The sequence below is a fragment of the Rhagoletis zephyria genome, unplaced genomic scaffold, assembly GCF_001687245.7.
Source record: "Rhagoletis zephyria isolate East Lansing unplaced genomic scaffold, Rhagoletis_zephyria_1.1 Rzeph_scaffold_01582, whole genome shotgun sequence".
NCBI classification, from domain to species: domain Eukaryota; kingdom Metazoa; phylum Arthropoda; class Insecta; order Diptera; family Tephritidae; genus Rhagoletis; species Rhagoletis zephyria.
In genome coordinates this window covers 57,770-77,827 of record NW_016158666.1, presented here as the reverse complement: position 1 = coordinate 77,827, position 20,058 = coordinate 57,770, and the positions used below count along the sequence as shown (strand labels likewise).

Below are 20,058 nucleotides of genomic sequence, written 5' to 3'. Positions count from 1 at the left end.
TTGATTTTTGATACATTTTTCTGAATGTAGACATAAATTTTGCACAAAGTTTGAAATATGAATTTATATGGTTTTTGCTAGACGATGAGCTATACTTTTATAATAAATAATAAATATTAAATAAACAAAAGAAAAATAAGCAAGATTTGTTAAAACTTTTTCCACCATTGTAAGCTAATAGCGATTTTTTCGTGGAAACAGGTTTCAAAAATGCATATATGTATGTCATGTGAAAAAATAGGGACACCACATTTTGACCAGTTTTAACTATTTTGCTTACGTTTATTTATTTATATAATACTTAGCACTATATAAATCCACATGTCAAACTTTGTCGAAAAATTAAAAAAAAATCACATCTAACTTTTTATTCGTAATTTTTAAAAAACTTCCAGGTATCTATGCTGAATTCTGATAACTTTTTTGCCGAAGGTGTTATTTTCATCCATAAAAAAAAAAAAACAAATTGTCGAAGATACTAACTTTGTTTGGAAAACATTCGTAAGTATCGCCGTTAGCAAACAAAAATTTTTAGAAATCAACGATATTTTGTAGACATTTTAACCTAGAAAATTGTCATGCATTTTTTTAATTTTTGTACAAAGTTAGAAATTAGGATTTACATGGCTTTTGTTAAGACATATAATTTTGTCTCGTGGTGTAAAACAAACACACATAGTAGTCGGAATTCGTTTACTGTTTAATAATAATATAATAGATTGGCGCTCGGAGGTTTGCCATTGCCTGCCAAGGGACGACCGCTGTTAAGAAAAACGTTTTTCTAAATTTTTTGCGATGTTGCTTTGACCAGGGCTTGAACCCAGGTGCTGGTGAGTGAAAGCGCGCACTGCTTACCACTACACCACAGCGGCCGACGTTTACTGTTTCATAAAATACTAATACTGGGAATCTGAATTTTTCGCAGTAATGTATGTACTAACATTTTATTGTCCGAAAAAATATACGAGATACTTAGGGTTTACACTGGACAATATTGTCGTGACAATAATGTCAAAATGATGTGTTTGTTGTAAACACGGCGAATTCATATTACAACAAGCACATCATTTTGACATTATTGACATGACAGTATTGTGTGGTGTAAACCCTAAGTAACTTTCCTTTTGTGTCAAGAATTACCCTAAGGTATACATACGTACAGTATGTATAAGCCACTTCTTGTATATAAGTAATTTCAGGCATTTTAGCAACCCTATGCATGCGAACCTGCTGCTAAACCAGTTGACCGCACGCCTGACTGGCTCGCTCAGTCACAAAACGCGCATGGAGGGGGAGGGGTTGTTCTAAGAAAGTTTCCATTTCGCTACTTGTGTAAGTGCTTTTTTCCTTCAGGTACTTGCAACACTATGTTGTTGTGCGGCATTTGTGACGCGTCAGATTATACATATTACAACAAACAAATGTCTACAAATAATCATACATACATATGTATGAATAATACAACTCATTGGTGAACTTAAGAGAGCAATGTGTGGTGGTGTTGTATGCGAAGCGAGTACGAGAGTCAATGCAGTGAGTTATGGTGACTTTCAGTATCAATTAAATATACATATTTAAAATTTCTAATTTAATTTTAATGTAGATATCAGGCAATAAAGTGTGGATATTTTACAACGCGTTTTTGAATTAAAGGAACAAACGAAAAAAACAAGGGGAAAGTCAAGTTACAACAGGGGCAAACAAAAATTACAATTGCACTTTACAGAAAATGCTTCGTGCTAACATACAGACAAGCATACACATTGAGTAATCAGTCAATAAATGACTCCGTACGCACTAGGGATGTTAATTTTTGTACTTTTTACGATCCCGGAATTTTCAAAATGTGGTTATCACAATCGCGGGATCCCGAGATTGGTCCCGGGATTTAGATATTCATTACTCTTTAACCAATTAAATAAGAAAAATTGCTTCTATCTCTCCTACCATAAAATAAATAACAAATAAATGGGTTGAACACACACTTTTTTATTTAAGGGGGCGTTTTTATTTTTTCTCTCTGACGTCAGGATTTATTTTAAAGGACTTTGTAATTTCAAAGGTATGATCAATTCCAAAGATTATTTCAAAAATTCAATGCTATGTAGAATAAAAATATGGGTACCAAATGAAAGAGGAAATTTCCTTAGAATTCAAGAAAAATTAAAATTTTTTGGATTCACAAGGATGAATAGGTAATTTTTTAAGCTGATAAAGTTAGAAAGACGAAATTCGAGAATGTTATCGAGTTTATATAAGTCCTTAACATATACATTTTTCAAAAGCAGATATTGCGAAATTTCAAGGATAAAATTTTAAAACGATAATTTCAATACTTACTAGTCCTTATGTAACGAAAAATTGAATAAGATTAAATTTCACAGAGTTTCCTCTTTAATCTGATACCCATACTTTTTCTCTAAGCATATTTAACTGATTTTTTTTAAATTATTTTTTGTATTACTGACGTCAAAGTGAAAAACTAAAAATGCAATTTTACTATAATTGGCCTTTGGTTTCGCGAATATATTGATTTTTGTGTGTACAATTTACACGGTGTTATATGGACATATAATTTTGCCATAACGAGATAAAAAATATTAATTATTAAATAAAATAACAAAATAAATATAGCCAATACTCGTAAGGAAAATGAAGTTTCTATTATTGCCATCAGTGCACATTACAAATCCTGAAAATTCCGGGATCCCGGGATTAACATTCCTAGTATGCACATGTCGTTAACTTATGTAATATAAAAAGACCCGAACTCATTTTCGCTAAACATCCAGTTTTGTACGAAAGTCGGTAGATTGCAAATTAAAATCATATTAGAACCTAAAAATAACTGCTGCAGCATAAAATTAGTTACCAGTCTTCAATAAATATAGAGTTTGAAAGGGGTTTATAGCTAAAGAACTTGATTTTCAATTGAGTTTTTTTTTATCACTTGTATAGAAACAAAACTTGTTATATATGGCCTTTCTATGTTAAGGCAACGATATGCAGTATGTATGTATGTACTTACAAAGATAAACTAAATTGACACGCATCAGAAAACGTTTCCAATACAAAACTAGGGGATATCCAGGGTGGGTGGTGTAGATGGCAAGTGTGCGAGTCTAACAAAGCAAGAAGGTGATTTTTGGCATGTTTTTTATTTGTACTCTTTTGAATGTAAACAGTATTTATAATGAAAGCATATTAAGCTTTGCATAACAGTTAGGTGATTCACAAGACGTGTTAGCCATCGTAAAATCTTAAGCTTAAAATTTGTTTATGTAAAATAACGGTTAAAATGGTTTTAGGAGGGACTACATAATTACACATATATTTTGCACCAGTTTAAAAACATTTCGCTGTAGTTAGGAATCCCCTAAAGTCAATTTAATCATTATTTTACATAAAAAATTGTTAAGCTTAAGATTTTACGACGGTTAACACGTCTTGTGAATCCCCTAAATATATTTCGGTGGTCATAAGCAATAACCGCCTAAGTCGACTTAAGAAAGAATTTATATAGATATATGTATGTTATCGTATTCTGCAACTAAACTACTATTCCACGGGTATGTGCAATCCCCATCTCGCCCGCTTAGGCAATTTAAAAATTTATAGACGAACGTATTCGAATTCGGGTTTTTCGACTTACGACGGTTATTTGCGTATGACCACAGATTTATACGTTATCACATGTACATACATACACACATGCTTGGCGTAACGTAATTTAAATGGAAGCCAAACTGTGCCTAAAATCTTTTTTGTTGTGAGTGAAACAAGAAAATAGAAATGCAGCAATGTTTACAAGCAAGCAACGATTTCGAAGCTGAAAGCGAAAAAATAATAAAACAAATATGTAAAAAGAAACAGAGTGAAAAACTAAAAATAAACCACAAGTGCAACACATGGATTCATCAAAGAAAATACAGAGCGAGAGAGAGAGAGAGCTACACATATTTTGAAACGGTTAAGAGAGTCAGAGATCAAATGCCGAAAGCAATGAATTGCGGTTTAATGCAATAATGTAGTTAAAATAAACAAATTTATTAACGCTGCATGTATGTAAATAACAATTTTTGAAAGTTTTTACGCTTAAAATTTTATTTCAATTTTATAAGTACATACATACACTTGTTTGAATGTACAGTTGTCCTCAAGTAATTAAGCCAGCGACTTATTGACCAGTTTTGGCTGTTCTTCTTTTGTTTATTTGATGTTTGTTAACTTTTTATATGTAAATATCTAGCTCATATGTATATGTATAACAAAACCATATATGTACATACATACATACATACATAAATGCACATTTCAAACTTTGTACAAAAATTATAAAAATTACACGGTTCAACAAAATTTGGTCGTATTTTATCTCACACACGGAACTGAACTCATTGATTTTTTTATGCTGATTTTAAGTGCATTTACTAAATTTTTTTAGTACGTCCAGTTTTTGAGAGAAAACAGCTGCGGTCAATAAGAGAGTAGCAAAAATCAACTTATGTTTATTTGTCTATAAATATAGTTCGATCCATGATACAATAAACAACTTTTTGATTAAAAATCAGATTTTTTACAATTGCTCAAATGTGAAAATTTCGAAGCGGCGTTAATAAATATTATAAATATAAAAGTTGTATTAACCTTTACCTTTTAAAAATAATTAATATATCTTAAAAATGTTTAAATTTCACATTAAATTCGATAACCACTCGCCAAAAACATTATTTTTAGATCGATAAAATTTTAGTGAACATATTTGAAAATTTTTTTAGTGTCCTTATGTCATCTGATTATTTCACAATATGTATAGCTAGCCAGGCTATAACGATGATACGATTGTTTCTGATATATTTCAGACACTGAATTACATACATACATATTTCGATTTTGTCCTTTTAACTGCATATCTTTCAAGTAACTTGATTTTAGGAATTCTCGGGACTTAACCATATAAAAATCGACATTTTATCGGTTTTGTTATTGATATTTTTTATAAATTGTGATATCGAAATTTTTTATCGATATTGTTATTGATTTTGCTATCGATATTTTCGGAACTTATCGATAAAATAAACAATATTTTTTATCGATTTTGTTACCGATATTTTAATCGATTTTGTAATAGATTTTTTTATAGATTTTGTTATCGATATTTTTATCGATTTTATTATCGATATTTTTATCGATATTTTTATCGATTTTATTATCGATATTTTTATCGATATTTTTATCGATTTAGCTATCGATATTTTTATCGCTTTTGTTATCGATATTTTTTTCTTAGGGTGTGCTTTCGTTTTTGACTTTGATGTGCTCTTAACCATACCACGTATTCTACATGTGTCTCCGATACAGCCTGCAGACCAAGACGAAGGCGCTGGACTGTTCCTTTTGTAGAGGGTGTAGCGCATTTTCCTCCATATAAAACTAGATATTTTTTTGAAATTTTTGATACAATTTTTTTAAGTTTAATTAATTTTTGTGAACTTTTATTTATGTATGTGGTTTCTGTTATAGAGGGAACTACATATATTTTATACATACATACATACATATCGTCGTTTAAAATACAAAACCGCGNGATACGAATATTCAGTTGATATCCGTTCATTTTGTTGTTCGGAGATTCGAATATACAGATTTGTTATATATTCGAATATCCGGATTATCCGGATAGTAAAAAATCTGGATAGAACTCCCAGCTCTACTTAAAATGCATAAGCACACACAAATACATAATCACATACACGTGTAAATTTGTATCGCATTGACATTCGTCTGCTCCTGCAAATGTTAGCGCCATTGAGTTGTGTACTCTTTGACTGACATTATTTTACAAAAGGCGCGCGCGACCGTTAAGTAACTCATTGAAGGAGAAGCACACACATCCGAACTTTGGAGGAAAAAAATAAACAAAACAAAAAGGCAAACGAATGCAATGTAGAGACATTTGTGAAAGTAAAGAAATAGATACCAAAAATTTTCAAAGAAATCGCTGCCGAGCGGAGAGTGATTTAGCGAAGAAAGGTGGTGAATATTTCCCATTCAGCAGGGTGTTCCAGTACGCAGTTTTTCCATTGGCTAATTAGACATCATGTTAGTGTTGTTGTTACTTATATGTGTTGCAAAGGAATAGAGCTGCGTATCGTTAAAGTACAAGTTTCAAAGCACTGAAAATTACTGTTGATTTTTTAGAATTTTTTTATGATAGGTGTTGCGTATTATCTTATATATAATAATAGATTTTGTCAATAAGTTACATGGAAGAAAATGCTGCACAGCCTTGACAAAAAAAAAAAATCCTTGAAAATAAACAGTAATTTTTAGTGACTTGAAATTTGCACTTTATTATACTAAAATTGAACTGCATAGAACTCGAAACTTTTCTAAAAATTCTGAATAAAAAGTTTGAAATTTGTATGAACATTTTTTGTGAACTTTTTTCAATCTTTGAAACTGTTACTTACATACTTATGTGGCTTCTGTTATTATATTAAATTCAATTTGGCCCCGTTTAAATTGTGAAATGAAAAAGAGCTTTTCATAAAATGCACTAAATGATTTAACTGGTTAATTTTTTTTTATTAATTTTTTTTTTTTTAATAAAGGCTTCTTATGGGGAACGTTTTTTTTATTTTAATATTATTATTATATGGAAATCAAATTAAAGGTAAAAACTTTTACTATCTACATTATGAATTTTTTCCAAAAAAACGTAATTTTATGAAAAAATTGTTAAATTTGTTTATGTTTTTTAATAGTCTTGGCTTATAAAAGAGTATGTAGAAATAAATAAAAAATAAATAAAATATCGACTCCTGGGTAGAAAAGCTACCTATCTCGGCAGCGATTGAAAACGCCCTATCTCAGAAAACTTTTCAATATCGCCCTACTTCAGCATCACGTCCTATATCAGCTGAAAATTAAACATATATTGAATATGTGCTGAGATTGGGCTCTTTTGAATCGGCAGCTGATAGGGCGTTTTTAAACCGAATTCTGAGATAGGGCGTTCTAGAAAAGTTTTCTGCGATAAGGCGTTTTTGAACTGGCTACCGAAATAGGGCGATCTTCGCCCTATAATACATTTGCGGAGCTTCTCCTCTGAATTGTGGCGTGCGCCTTGATGTTGTCACACAAAGGGGAGGGACCTACAGTTTTACGCCGAGTCCGAACGGCGATGGTATTTTTATGAGAAGCTGTTTTCATTGTATAAATATACTCGGAGGTTTGCCATTGCCTGCCGAGGGGCGGCGAAAATTAGAAGAAAAAAACTTATTTATTTTATGTTGGGTTGAATCGTTCGGATTTATTGTTAATTGGCTGCCCAAATTAAAATAAGAATAAAGGAAAAGGTTGGTAATAAAAATAAAATGAAATAAAATAACCTATTTAGTTTTTTTTTTTTGAGAAAAACTGTAAACAAAGCATTTGTGCTTTCCAGAACGTCTACGATTTGCGGGTTTTGCAGGATTTAGTCCAAATTCGTACCGTACGCCACGTTCACATAAGGTTTATTAAAGGCGAAAACCGCTGTTCCTCTAATCCCTGCAAATCGTGAAGTACGGGAACAGGCTACATGTAAGAAATGTCAATAAAAACAGGAACGGCTGGAGTGATCAGCAACAATAGCCTTCAGCCCACACACCCAAGATCGTTTTCAAAGTGTTTTCGTTGGCGTTTAGAACATGGTATTAAAGCTTAAATTAGTGGTGACATAACCATAACCATATAAGACAGCTGTTCCGACCAACCTTATGGCCAATACTGTATTAGATAAGTGGTGCCACACGATAACACCATAGCCATAAACATAGCCATAGAGATCAATTGAATTTTGGTTTTCCGCCATAACGATATCAGCTGAGTTCTGAAGTGCGTGCTACCAGACGTTTAAAACAAAAATAATAATATTGTTCAGGACCAACGTTTTCGCATAAGTGTAGAATATGAACCATTTAGCTAGGAAAAACCAAAACTGTGGCTCGATAGAATCACGCCGATTTCAACTGTACCAAAATTATTTGGTGCAAAAATATAAAATAAAGATATAAAAGGTTAAATTAAACGTTTTTAATTTTTTGAAATATTAATATCTTTAGAACTACATAACTGATTCAAAAATTAATGATGACAAAATAGAGACAATTAGTTTATCTTTCTGTTGATGTCCATAATTTATATGCTTTATTATATTTTTAATCCAAAAATATTCAAAACGAAAAGAAATATCGTATTTTTTCATATAATAACCTTTTTGAACAAAATTTCATAATTAATGCAAAAAAAATTATATTAGGAAAGTACCAGTTATTACCTTTAATTTTATGTACATATTTTATTATGATCTGCTGTTAAGTTTTAAGAATTTAATGTTTAGTGATAGTAAAAGTTCTGTGCAGGTATGTATTCTACGATATTATAGGCTGTTTTTGCTTACGCGTAAAAGCNATATACGCATCTAAATAAGAGACTGGAACACGGCTGTTTGTCAAAAGCATACGATTTCGAACTCGCGTAAATGTACATTTGCTAAATGCTATAGCATGAACGCTCTTCGAAAACATATGTTCGAAAGTGCTAAATGTTGCATTTTTAATGCAGTAAAAACGCTGCATTAGATACACATTTTCCGCCTCTTGTTTCGCATCTGGCAACACCGACATTGTCAACTACGAAAAATCAGCTGTTTATGGTTATGGTACCTATAATCGATGATATGTAATGTGGTTATGGTTATGTCAATGGTTATGGCCATGGCGTTATGGTATGTCACCACTAATTTAATCTTAAAAGTAGGTACTATCGATCTGTATTTTTAGTTTTTCCATAGCTAAACGGTTGGTACTCTTTTTGTGTTCCCATAAAAGAAAAATAAAATGCTTTCCCAGAAATGTATGACTTTCTTACATGCAATAAGTACTGTAATTCCAGTGGGTTATCTTTCCCCTCCTTATCATTCCCAACTCACATCCCATACAACTCGCTAAAATCCAACACACCACAATCAAGCAATGCGCCCGCTTGCGCGCAACGACCGAATTCGGTAGAAAAAAACAATGTAATAAAACAACAAACATAACATTAAATACTCACCATTTTAACCCCGCATTTGAAAACACAATGCAAACATTTGAAATGGCGAGAGGTATATGTATGCACTTGTGTATGTGCCCTGCGTTGATTTTGTTGGAATTAAATCCCTTCTCCAAAAGAATACTTTTTAATGTCTACACTTTTCACTTAATAACCATTAGCACAAATTACTATTTTACCATTGTATATTTTTGTATAAAATAAATTTAAGAAATACGTTTTCGACCGTCAGCCGACATTTGTCAGCGAGCAACGAACGTGCATGTAGCTCAACGAATGGCTTCGACAATTCGACTTTTGTATGAAGAAAAAGGTGCGTGGCGCACGAGACGAAAATCCACAGCGGTTTGTTGTTGGTGCGCGTATGCCAGCGCCTGTTATTGTTTGTGTTGTAACGTTGGTAGTCTAGCACACTTCTTTATATTAGTTTTTTTTTTAACAAAAATTTTATTCAAATTGTTAATTTACTATACGTTCCGCCAGTTTTCCTAATCTGTCACATTAACTCACAAAAAACTTTTGCAATTTAGCTGCAATGAACTAGCCACAATTGCTTTGAAATTTCCGGCACTGAATTTTTTCATCTTCGCCATTTATACTTTTCACAGCCTTTATCAGCTACTACGCTTTAACATCAAATTCGCTGGTGCTCGTCCGCCGTGCTGCCGTTCTACGGTCTCCGTGCCATGCCCGCCTTGGAACGAGTATACCGCTCCTGTAAGTGTACTGCCCAACTTTCGTTTCTTTCAACTTTTAGTATCTTCACGATTCCCAAGCCGATTTTACATTTATTGCAAACGTTTCTAGGAGTTTTTTGCTCACTTTTAACTTAAAAATTGTTTATATATTCAACTTTTTACTGGACAAAATTTACTTTAAAAACGCCAAACGCGACACGATGCTTTTCGCAGCGAACGAACAGTGAAACCGAGAAGCGAAAGACGAGCGAACGATGGCTGACGGCATTGCCAGGCAAAATTTATTGAAGATTCTTGAAATACACTCAGAAGCAAATGAATTTCAGAATTAAAAAATGAATTAAACCAAAAAAACATGAACCAAAAAAGATCCATTCATTTACATATACAGAAAGTCAATAAAGTTTAGGTACAGCGAATTTGTTAGAATACGGGCAACTATTTTTTAAATATTTTATTTTTCGCTCATTTTTTATAAAAATATGGTTAATTCTACAACAAAAACCCCAAAAAGAAAAGCGGGAAATTTTTTTGTTGAAGGTGTCGCACATTTTTTCCATATACAAAAATTAGTAATGATGTTTAAACGGAGACATTGAACAACCGGCCCTAAGGGGCGTTTTCACCATCTCAGGTTAATACTAATCCCCAGTTAAACCTCGTTGCCGACGTTACTGATTCCATGCATATAACGTTGTGTCGGTAACGTTGGTAACGATGTTTAACTGGGGTTTAGTGTTAACCAGAGACGGTGAAAATGGCCCTAAGTATACGTTCTGCGTTCTCGACTAATTTCAGCGTTAACTGAAGTCTGTGTACGCAGAATTTTGTATATTACTGGAGCCCTCAGTGTTGCTTACTACAGTGTTGCCACTGATCAATGCCTTTTCATAAACTACCTTTTCAACTACAATTTTTCGTGCTATAATAGATCGTAGCTAAATATAAACTACTTAGTTTTCAACAAAAAAACCTTATTCATTAGTAAATTTCAAATAGTTTACGCGTATTTTGAATAGGAAATTATAACTTTTTTACCATCTGCAAAACTGACGAAGTGGCAACAGTCTATAGAAGGAAGAAATCAGCTGACACGGAAAAATCTAAATTCCGCAGCTTTCTGCGCTAGGGGCTACAACTACAGAAAAATTATGCGGTGTTGAGTTTTCATTTAGATGGCGCTATGGTAAGACAGATCGTGTCAGCTGACTCGGGTTTACGTACCGGTAGGTTTACGTTCTTGACTAATTTCAGCTTTAATTGTAGCAGTGCTGGAAATTTCCAGTGGAATATTAGTTTAGGTACTAAAATTTAGGTCAACTCGCACACAGCCTAAAACTACATAGGCAACAAGAATGATGCAATTAATAGAATTGTTCGCTGCACCGTGCATGGGCAACTAATGGGGCAAGCAGTGTTCCCACCCTACTGCAATTGCATTAAATTTACTGCTTTACTGCACTTTTGCTGAAAAATAAAAAGGCAGTGCCCAAGGCGCATCCATATAAAAGTATGTTTAGATATAAACATAATCTCAATCAAAGCTAGTTTTTAATCACCATGTTTACACAGGCTCAGATTATTAGCCGTAAAATTTTTGTGCTTGTTATTCTCATATCTCAAGGAAAAGTTACGTTTCTTCTCTGTACCACCCTACCGCTATATTAGCAATTTCAATAATATTTAAACTTAATATTTTATTAAAAAATACCTTTATAAACCTTTTTCCTTGCCAGCTTCCATTTTTGTTTAGACTGCTTTTACACAGTTCAAGTATGACTGCTTTTACACAGTTCAAGTGTTGAATTCAATTCTGCTTGCATATGCAAGAGAGAGTGTGAGAAGAAAAGGGACGAGTACGCATGCGTCTGTACGGTCAAGTCGTTTCAACTTTCTTGCTTTGCTTTTGAAATTTTCGAGGTTTCTTATTTAAAGAACCAAAAACTATAATTCAACAGAATTGAAGCATGTAAAAGCAAATAGAAAACACAAAAGATAATGATCAAAAATTGCTTTCAAGTACTTGAATCATGTAAATTGGGTGTTACTTTTACATTTGGCATTTCCCCTCTTCAGCGCAAAAATAATCGATGAAACTAGGATGGATACCGAAAAGTTATCGGTTTACTCTGAGATTATTTTATAACTACAGATTATGGAGGGAGGAATTTTGTATGGCTAATCCATTTCTTTAATTACAGAGGGAGTAAAACTCGAAAATTATATTATATTATATTTCAATGTAGTATAAGCATATAAGTAAAAATCCCGTGTATTTTGTTATTGATATTTGGTACTTAAAATCGCTTAAAAATTACTGAAATAAACCACCGACAAAATACAAATAAAGAAGCTAAACAGAAATAGCAAACTTCAAAATTACGAACCTCACACAGTTTTTTCTTAATTGCTATTACAAATGATTGATTCTCAATTGGTCAGAACTGGGCCCATACTCCGTAGTTCGAATCGATAGTAAATTTGTTCGAATTCGAAAGTTTGGTACTATAAAAGTGTTAGGCGTTCGAATGTAAATTGTTTTCGATTCTGTTCTAATTGGTTCATGCGTTTTTAGCTCGTCGATACTGTTTAGTATTCGCAATCTTTACTCGGTACTTGCCAAAAATTATCGATACTACTCAGTACTCATGAAAAGTATCGACGTTCTGTACTCTAGAGGTGCAAAACTATCGATAGTCAGACCATCGATAGTTTTCGAGATTATTTTCAAAACTATCGATATATCGTCGATAGTATCGTATTTATATGGTTTTGGCTCAATTTTCGTATGAAGATTTCCTTAAAAATATATTTCGAAACTACGTTTGGATATTCTTGTAAACTACTGTACACTTTTTTTAATTGTTTAACCCTTAAGTTAGAAGTAAAGTTATTGAAAATTTGAAATGAATTGAAATGGAAAAAATTGGGCATACTGAAATTTTATATTTGTGGTTTTAGATATCCTCCGTCATATATAAGGTATCAAGTAAATTTCAATTTTAGAAGAAGAAACCATTTTTTATCTGAGAAGTAATGGTTTTTATTTACCTTTTCATAAATAATAAATAGTGGTGGTAGATAATATGGAAAGTTTTGGTATAAATTAATTTGTATCAGTTTTTTAGCGGTATTTTAAAAGATGCAAGGTTTTGCGTCATTTTCGAAATTTGACATTACTCTTTTAAAAAAGTAGCAACCAAATTTTTAGTTCAACTTGGATGTTTAAGAGAAACGAAAAGAAGAAATAAAACTAAAATAAATACCGAATCACATGTCTGTCGGACTATCGATAGGACCAAAAAACAATCGATAGTAGGGAAAAATAAAGAACATCGATACTATCGATAGTGCCATCGATAGTTTTGCACCTCTACTGTACTCGGTTCTCGTATCGTTCTATCACAAATTGTGATTATAATATTAAAAAATTTAAAATATTAAAAAATTTACATTAAAAAATGACTACGCTGCGTCCATTCACTTGCGATGATCTCTTCAAATTCAATAATGTGTGAGTGCAACGTTTTGCGTGGAGTTTTTTAAGTGTTCTAGCTCAGCCATTGCCTAAGAGTTTATAAAAATTATGCCATATTTATTAATTTACAGCAACTTCGATCCATTGACAGAAACTTATGGGCTTTCTTTTTACACACAATATTTGGCTAGATGGCCTGAATACTTCCAAGTGGCCGAATCGCCAAGTGGTCAAATAATGGGTTATAGTAAGTATGTAAAACATAAAGCCGTGGGATGTTCACTAACCGCTTGTTTATTCTCTCGCGCAGTTATGGGAAAGGTAGAAGGACACATGGAAAATTGGCATGGCCATGTAACTGCATTGACGGTTTCACCTGATTATAGGCGTCTAGGTCTGGCTGCATTGCTGATGAATTTCTTAGAGGATATCTCTGAAAAGTATGTTTGAGTATTAAAAAAAAATCAGTATGTATTTACTTTATGTCTTATACATATATCTTCAGAAAACGTGCCTACTTCGTTGATCTATTCGTGCGCAAGAGCAATCAGGTGGCAATAAATATGTACCAAAATCTGGGCTATATAATTTACCGCACCATACTCGATTACTATGCAGGCGAACATGACGAAGACGCTTATGGTATGCATGGAAAAGTTCATATTATATTCTTATTTTCTTGACTAACATACAATGCATTTTTTTTGTTTAGACATGAGGAAGGCCTTATCTAGGGACGTGGAAAAGAAATCAATTATACCATATACACATCCGGTACGGCTGGAAGATTTAGATACCAATTAAGATTAAAAAGCGCATTTATTTGCTACTTGCGAACATTACAACAACATAAGCATGCCTTAACATTAATAATTCATAAATAAACATTACCACAAAGTCAAGCAAATTATTTGCATACATACATACAATAAATATTATAAATGTATACCTTCTGACATGTGGCTAATTGGATCGTGTTAACTGCTTTTGCAATTATTTGAAGCTGCTAATACATATGTTTGTATGTCGTTTCCAAAGTGAATTTTTGTAGTATGTATGTGCTAGCTATCTTTATACGTAATGGCTAAACAACTTCAATTCTGCTCTTAGGAATGTAACTAATTCTTAAAAAAAAATCTATCCACCTGTATTGTTTGTACACCGTTGAAAACAAAGACATGAGCTCTGCATTTCTTTTGTTTACTACTTCTAAAAGCAGCACCCCACAACACATTTATTCAATTATCAGGTAATTTCAATGTGAACAAGATAGAAAGCATTCTACCAACTACATACATGTAGGTGTATATAGTTACTTTAATATAGAAAGATCGTATCTCGCATCGTCGCTGAAATACAAAAGCCGTAACTAACTAAAACTACAAAGTCCCTTTTTGATTGATTGTGATACATAGAATCGATTAAAAAGTCGCCACATCGTTTTTAGTTAGTCACGGCATTTTTGCATTTCAGCTACGATGTGAGGGGGGGCCTTTCTATATTAAGGTAACGGATATGTATGTTATAATCCTTTAAAAATATGTTTGAAAATTTACTTTTTTTCAGATAACAGCACGCCAGCTACATCAGGCCAATGCAAGTCAAACTCCCACAATCATGGAATAACCCGAGTGGCTTAGAAAAGCTTAAATTTAAATTTGCAACATTCTAGTCTGGTGTTTTTGAGTCCTGCGAGTTCAATATGGTTAAATAATTACTTTTCTTATTCTACATCTGTTCTTTGAAAACGTATTACTATTTTTTGATATTGCGAAAGTAAGTACATATGTATGTATAGTTTATGGAAGGTAATAATTGGAAATGATATCGTTTAACTTAATTCACAAAGGCCCTAACCAACATTTTTTTTGTTTTCCAGGAGAAGCAAAAAAAAACATTATAAAAAGAGTATCAAAAACAAATAGGCTCTTTAAAAGTGGCATGAAACTCCGTTGTTTTTGGTACTAGCACTTTAAAATTTTAACTGAAGGTGTATTTTAATACATCTTGAAAAACGCAGTTTCGAAAAAAGTTTGGTTAGGCCTTTCTGAATTTAGGTAGCGATATGCAGTTTTCTAATTAATATTTTACTTGGCTTTTATAAAAAAAGGTATTCTCACACCCTCAAGAGAAATTGAAGTATTTAATTTTTTTTCGCTAAACAGGCTACCAGCCAGGAAAATGGGGAGTGTGTAGACACTGCCTTATAGCCACAAGCTCCGCAACCGTGGATCCCAGCTTGACTTTAAGTTCACATGCCCAACGTTATGCTACTTTAGATGAAACTATCCGCACACCGGTAGAGAATAATTTAAACTTTTTAAATACCTACAAACAGTCCGCTGATCCATTTTTGGCTGTAATCCAAGAATTTTTCGACAAAGTGCCACAACATAAACATGTTGCTTTCAAAACTGATATTCCCAATTATACGTACAATATGTACGCGGAAATTAAGGACTGAATGATAAAAAAAAAATAAATGGTGCTGAGTGAATTTAAAATTTGGATATTTCTTTCGATTCGAGGATTTGATTATCTATAACGAGGCATTGGTCCAACTCCGCCAACTTCGTTATATCGTGGTTTTTAGTAAATACGGAGCTTGACTTATAAAAATTAATAAACATTAAATAGCAGCCAAACTTAATAAAACGCAAAAAAAGGCAAATAAAGGCACTAAAAACAGAAAAACCCGAAAAATAAACCAAAAATACGTATATTTCAGGAACTTTTATTTTACAAGTAAAAAGAGAAAAACTATGAACCAGTTTCATTATATGAAAAATGTGTACTATGATCCTTTGACTATTTTCTCCTCTCGAGTTTTTTACTCCTACAACTTTAATCCCTATAGTTGTAGTAACAATTAACCACAAGATGCATTTTGAAGTTTTCTGGCAACATTTTCATTACATTTTCGCGAAGAAAGGCCTTGGATATACTAAACGTGCGCTCGACGTGAGCTGATACAAGTGGCGCTCAATTCCCCATAAATCAACTTTTAAGGCAAAATTTTTCGTCCGACATATTGATTTCATCAAATTGCCACGGTATTTATTATAAGAGAAAAGAATAAGTCAATCATTAATCAATATATTAAGACAAATATTTTCCGAGTCATCTATAATTATTATTCAAGGACTTATATTATAAAAATCCTTTCATAATAATTATCAGAGAGATAAATATTTTTTAGTATTCGACTTATATTATAAAAGTTTTTTTATAATAATTATGAGCGCGAAGAAATTTTTTAAGTCTTAAAAGACGGGAGCATTTCAGGATTAGTTGGGGACCAGTTCGGCGCTAGGTAGGGACCATTCGGGACAAGTTGGGGAGCAGTTTATCTCAATGATAAATATTATGACAAGACTTTTATAATATAAGTCTCAAAATAAAAGTCTTTGAAGACTTAAAAATATTTATCTCGCTGATAATTATTATGAAAAAACTTCTATTATATAAGTCTTAAAAAAATAGTTATCGATGACTTAAAAATATATATATTTTTTTTTTTTTTAGGTAAATACTCCGCGCGCTGTTATGCAGGAGACAAAGAAAGCTTTCCGTAAGCTGCCCAATCTTGAACAGGCCATAACGGCACTCTCAAATCTCAAAGGGGTTGGCACCACCATGGCATCGGCGCTATTGGCAGCTGCTGCACCTGATTCAGCGCCATTCATGGCAGATGAGTGCCTAATGGCAATTCCAGGTACGTATTGAAAGGATTTCATTATTCTTTTGGACATATAAAAGTAAATAAAATAGCGTTAGGCTAGAGTGACAAATATAATATACCCAGTAAAATGAATAGAAGAAATATACAAACTAAGAAAACATTTACGTTAGTATTTGCGCAGTTTAATTGCTTTGGTTTCTTTGAATTACAGAAATCGAGGGTATTGATTATACCACCAAGGAGTACCTCAATTTTGTGCAGCACATTCAGACTACTGTTGAACGCCTAAATACCGAGGCTGGCGGCGAAACACCGTTTTGGTCGCCACATCGCGTGGAGCTGGCTCTCTGGGCCCATTATGTTGCGAATGACTTGAGTCCAGAGCTGTTGGATGAAATGCCCGGACCAGGCGCTGGTGGCGGTGCAAATACCAATGGTAGTGCAGTAAAGGCAGCAACACAGGCAGCTAAAATAATTAGTGGTGAGGCTGACGATACAAATGACGGCGATGATGAAAGTTTAGGTGCAGGTGGGATGTCAAAACTATTTTACCTTTTTAAGCTTACGTTTTTTTTTGAGTGAAAAAAATTTACTTTCAGCTGAAAATGATCACACCAACACAGCACCCATTGTAATAGCGGCTAGTGCTTTGCAGGATGGCGATTCTAACTTTGTTTCAAACGACTCCACTTCACAAGAGCCCATCATTGATGAGAACACCACACAGACCACTGCTACAACCTCAACCGACGATGGCGAAGTTGGCACACCACTCGCCTCAGATTCAGAGAGCAACTTGGAGGCACCAGAAAAGGCTAAACTTAAACACAACAACAGTAATAGCAGCATAAATACAAACACAAATAGTAATAGCGACATTGAAGGCATTGGCCACCTTGTGAGCAACAGCCGCAGAAGGAAGCTGCCGCTACGGTCGTAGGAAATGGCAACGGTAATGGAAATGGTACTTTAGCGACTTTGGTTGCACCTGGTAGTGATGGAGAAAACAGCAGTTGCTTGCGTTCAACGGGAAATGAGGAAGGGAGCGAGGAAGATGAGGAAGACGCAGAGGACGAAAGCAGTAACAGCAACAGCCGCCACATCGGACAGAGCCACAAGTCAATAACGCCAGTGTTTGGCGGTAATGATGCTATAAATTACACCACAGCCATCGCTAGCGACTCCAACAACGATACCGCCCTCAGCAGTGTTGTCGGAGCCGTTGTGGCGCAGAAGCGAGCATTGCAATGCGCCGATGGTGGCAGCGAAGTCGACGGAATCTTAACATCAGATGAAGCACACAGTCCACCAGAGCTGAAGAAAGTACGAAACGAATAAGTTACAATGGATAAGCGGTTTAACTAGAGCGTAATTAAAATATAGCATATAGAGTGAATGCGCGCTGCCGGTGGGGCAGGAGAAAAGACACAAACCTAAAAAAATAACGTAAAGTGCCGCAAGACGAATGATCGGAGTAGCGCGCGCAGCATTGCAGGATCACATTCTTTAACATTAAGTAAAATTTTTACAGATAACACCTTAACAAAGAAAAAAAAAACAAAAATGTGGAAATTAAACAGAAGAGTAAAATAAAAGCAGTCGAACGATGAATGCTAAGGAAAGCGATTACCGACAGAAGCGCAGACATGCTGCGTTCCAAAAATTTCAGCTATGTACTAGTAACAAATGCCTTGAACTTACTCACTGAACAAATAAATACCCAGTTACGATACAATGTAGGCACAGTGCTTTTTGGCTTGTCCTAAAGCTTTAACCTCAGATTAAGGCTGTGTACTACTGCTGCCGCCTTCTGTTGAATTTGCATTTCACTTTACACTTTTAATTCACAAGTTTATTTGGTTTTTATTTTTTATTCTTCATACCACATTATTTTTTAAATAATTGAGGAGGTCTTCAAAATAAACACCTTCTTGAATTAAAAAAAAAATATATAATATTAGTTTAAAAATAATTTTTACTTAATTTATCATTAAAGAATATTTATTTCTGCATTTTTCCCCAGCAAAAAGTAACTGCAAGTAAAAGTACATCTAATTAAATAACTAGTAAAAAAAACGTAAAGTACTTCTTTGATTAGTTTACACTTAATGTAAAACGAAACTACGCAAATACATACATATACTTGGATACAAAAAAGAGTATTCAAAATGAAAGTTGAGACGAAAATGACTAAACAGTAAAAATCATTGAGCTAAAATAATGCAAAATCATAACGCAAATTTAAATAATAAAAAAATACAGTAAGTAATGCAAATTATTTTTAATTAGTAATGTAATGTATACTACTTTAAAGCAAATTATAATGCCACACACACACACACATATACATACTTATTACATGCTAGTGTACATCTGCATCCATATCCACAATCATATTGAAACACTTGCAAACATTATTTTACTATAACAATAAACAGTGATGAAAAGTTAAAAATCCAAAAATATGGATATGTTTTCGGCTACGCAAAATAAGCTCAACATAATTGGATAAATATCTATGTACATATGTACATATGTATGTGCTCGTATTTTACCAATGATTTGTTCTAAGGACTCTTATTAGCATATAAAACTGTATGGTAATTATTTGTCTTGAACATTGTCAATTTCAATTTATGTGTACCGCATTCGTGAGACACCTTGCACTGGCACATTTACATACACAATTTGTAGATTGCGTTGCATAAAAGTCAACTGCCCCTTTGGAGTTTAATCGCTTGAAAGGCACAAATTTGGTTTTATGTAGATTGCTAATATTTTACTCGCAATGTTTCCTTTTTTATTTAAGTCTACTTAAAAAGGTTAATAGAAATAGACGAATATGCAAAAGTGATCAACAAATCCACTACTACCTTAAATAGAAAGCAAAATAAGAAATACAAATTGAAATTTTTTACAATAGCGCATTTACAATACATATAGAGAGCAAAAAATAAAATTATAGCAACAAAAATGAAAAATATTCGACCTAATCGCGAAATCCATGTGAACAAATATTCCCAAAAAATTATAAAGCAAACCAAAAAAAAAAAAATTCTCAATTTGTTTTTGTTTTGCCTGTACATTATGGGAAGGAT

The 20,058-nt window shown here is 33.2% G+C and overlaps 2 protein-coding genes and 1 pseudogene across 5 annotated transcripts in view; 2 read left to right on the top strand and 1 right to left on the bottom strand.

Annotated features, from left to right (window-relative positions):
• e(y)3 (PHD finger protein enhancer of yellow 3) overlaps nucleotides 1-10,034 on the bottom strand; it is a 42,266-nt gene extending 32,232 nt beyond the window's left edge. Inside the window, exon 1 of the mRNA XM_017618230.1 lies at nucleotides 9,103-10,034. The gene's annotated coding sequence lies outside the window, so the exon portion shown is untranslated. The remainder of the gene's footprint in view (nucleotides 1-9,102) is intronic.
• A 3,142-nt stretch (nucleotides 10,035-13,176) lies between these two features.
• LOC108364531 (N-alpha-acetyltransferase 20-like) lies at nucleotides 13,177-15,455 on the top strand. Of its 4 annotated transcripts, none has more exons than XM_017618239.1 (8): nucleotides 13,177-13,314; nucleotides 13,410-13,525; nucleotides 13,589-13,718; nucleotides 13,784-13,920; nucleotides 13,991-14,052; nucleotides 14,389-14,527; nucleotides 14,845-15,054; nucleotides 15,444-15,455. In XM_017618239.1, exons 1-6 carry the CDS (start codon nucleotides 13,262-13,264, stop codon nucleotides 14,398-14,400), a joined length of 510 nt encoding a protein of 169 aa, XP_017473728.1. In that variant the 5' UTR covers nucleotides 13,177-13,261; the 3' UTR covers nucleotides 14,401-14,527; nucleotides 14,845-15,054; nucleotides 15,444-15,455. The 4 variants fall into 4 exon arrangements, with proteins under 4 accessions (XP_017473728.1, XP_017473726.1, XP_017473727.1 ...); XM_017618237.1 differs by having other exon boundaries at nucleotides 13,991-14,328; XM_017618238.1 differs by having other exon boundaries at nucleotides 13,991-14,332.
• LOC108364530 (putative uncharacterized protein DDB_G0282133) lies at nucleotides 15,080-19,779 on the top strand (annotated as a pseudogene).
• Nucleotides 19,780-20,058: the final 279 nt, after the last annotated feature.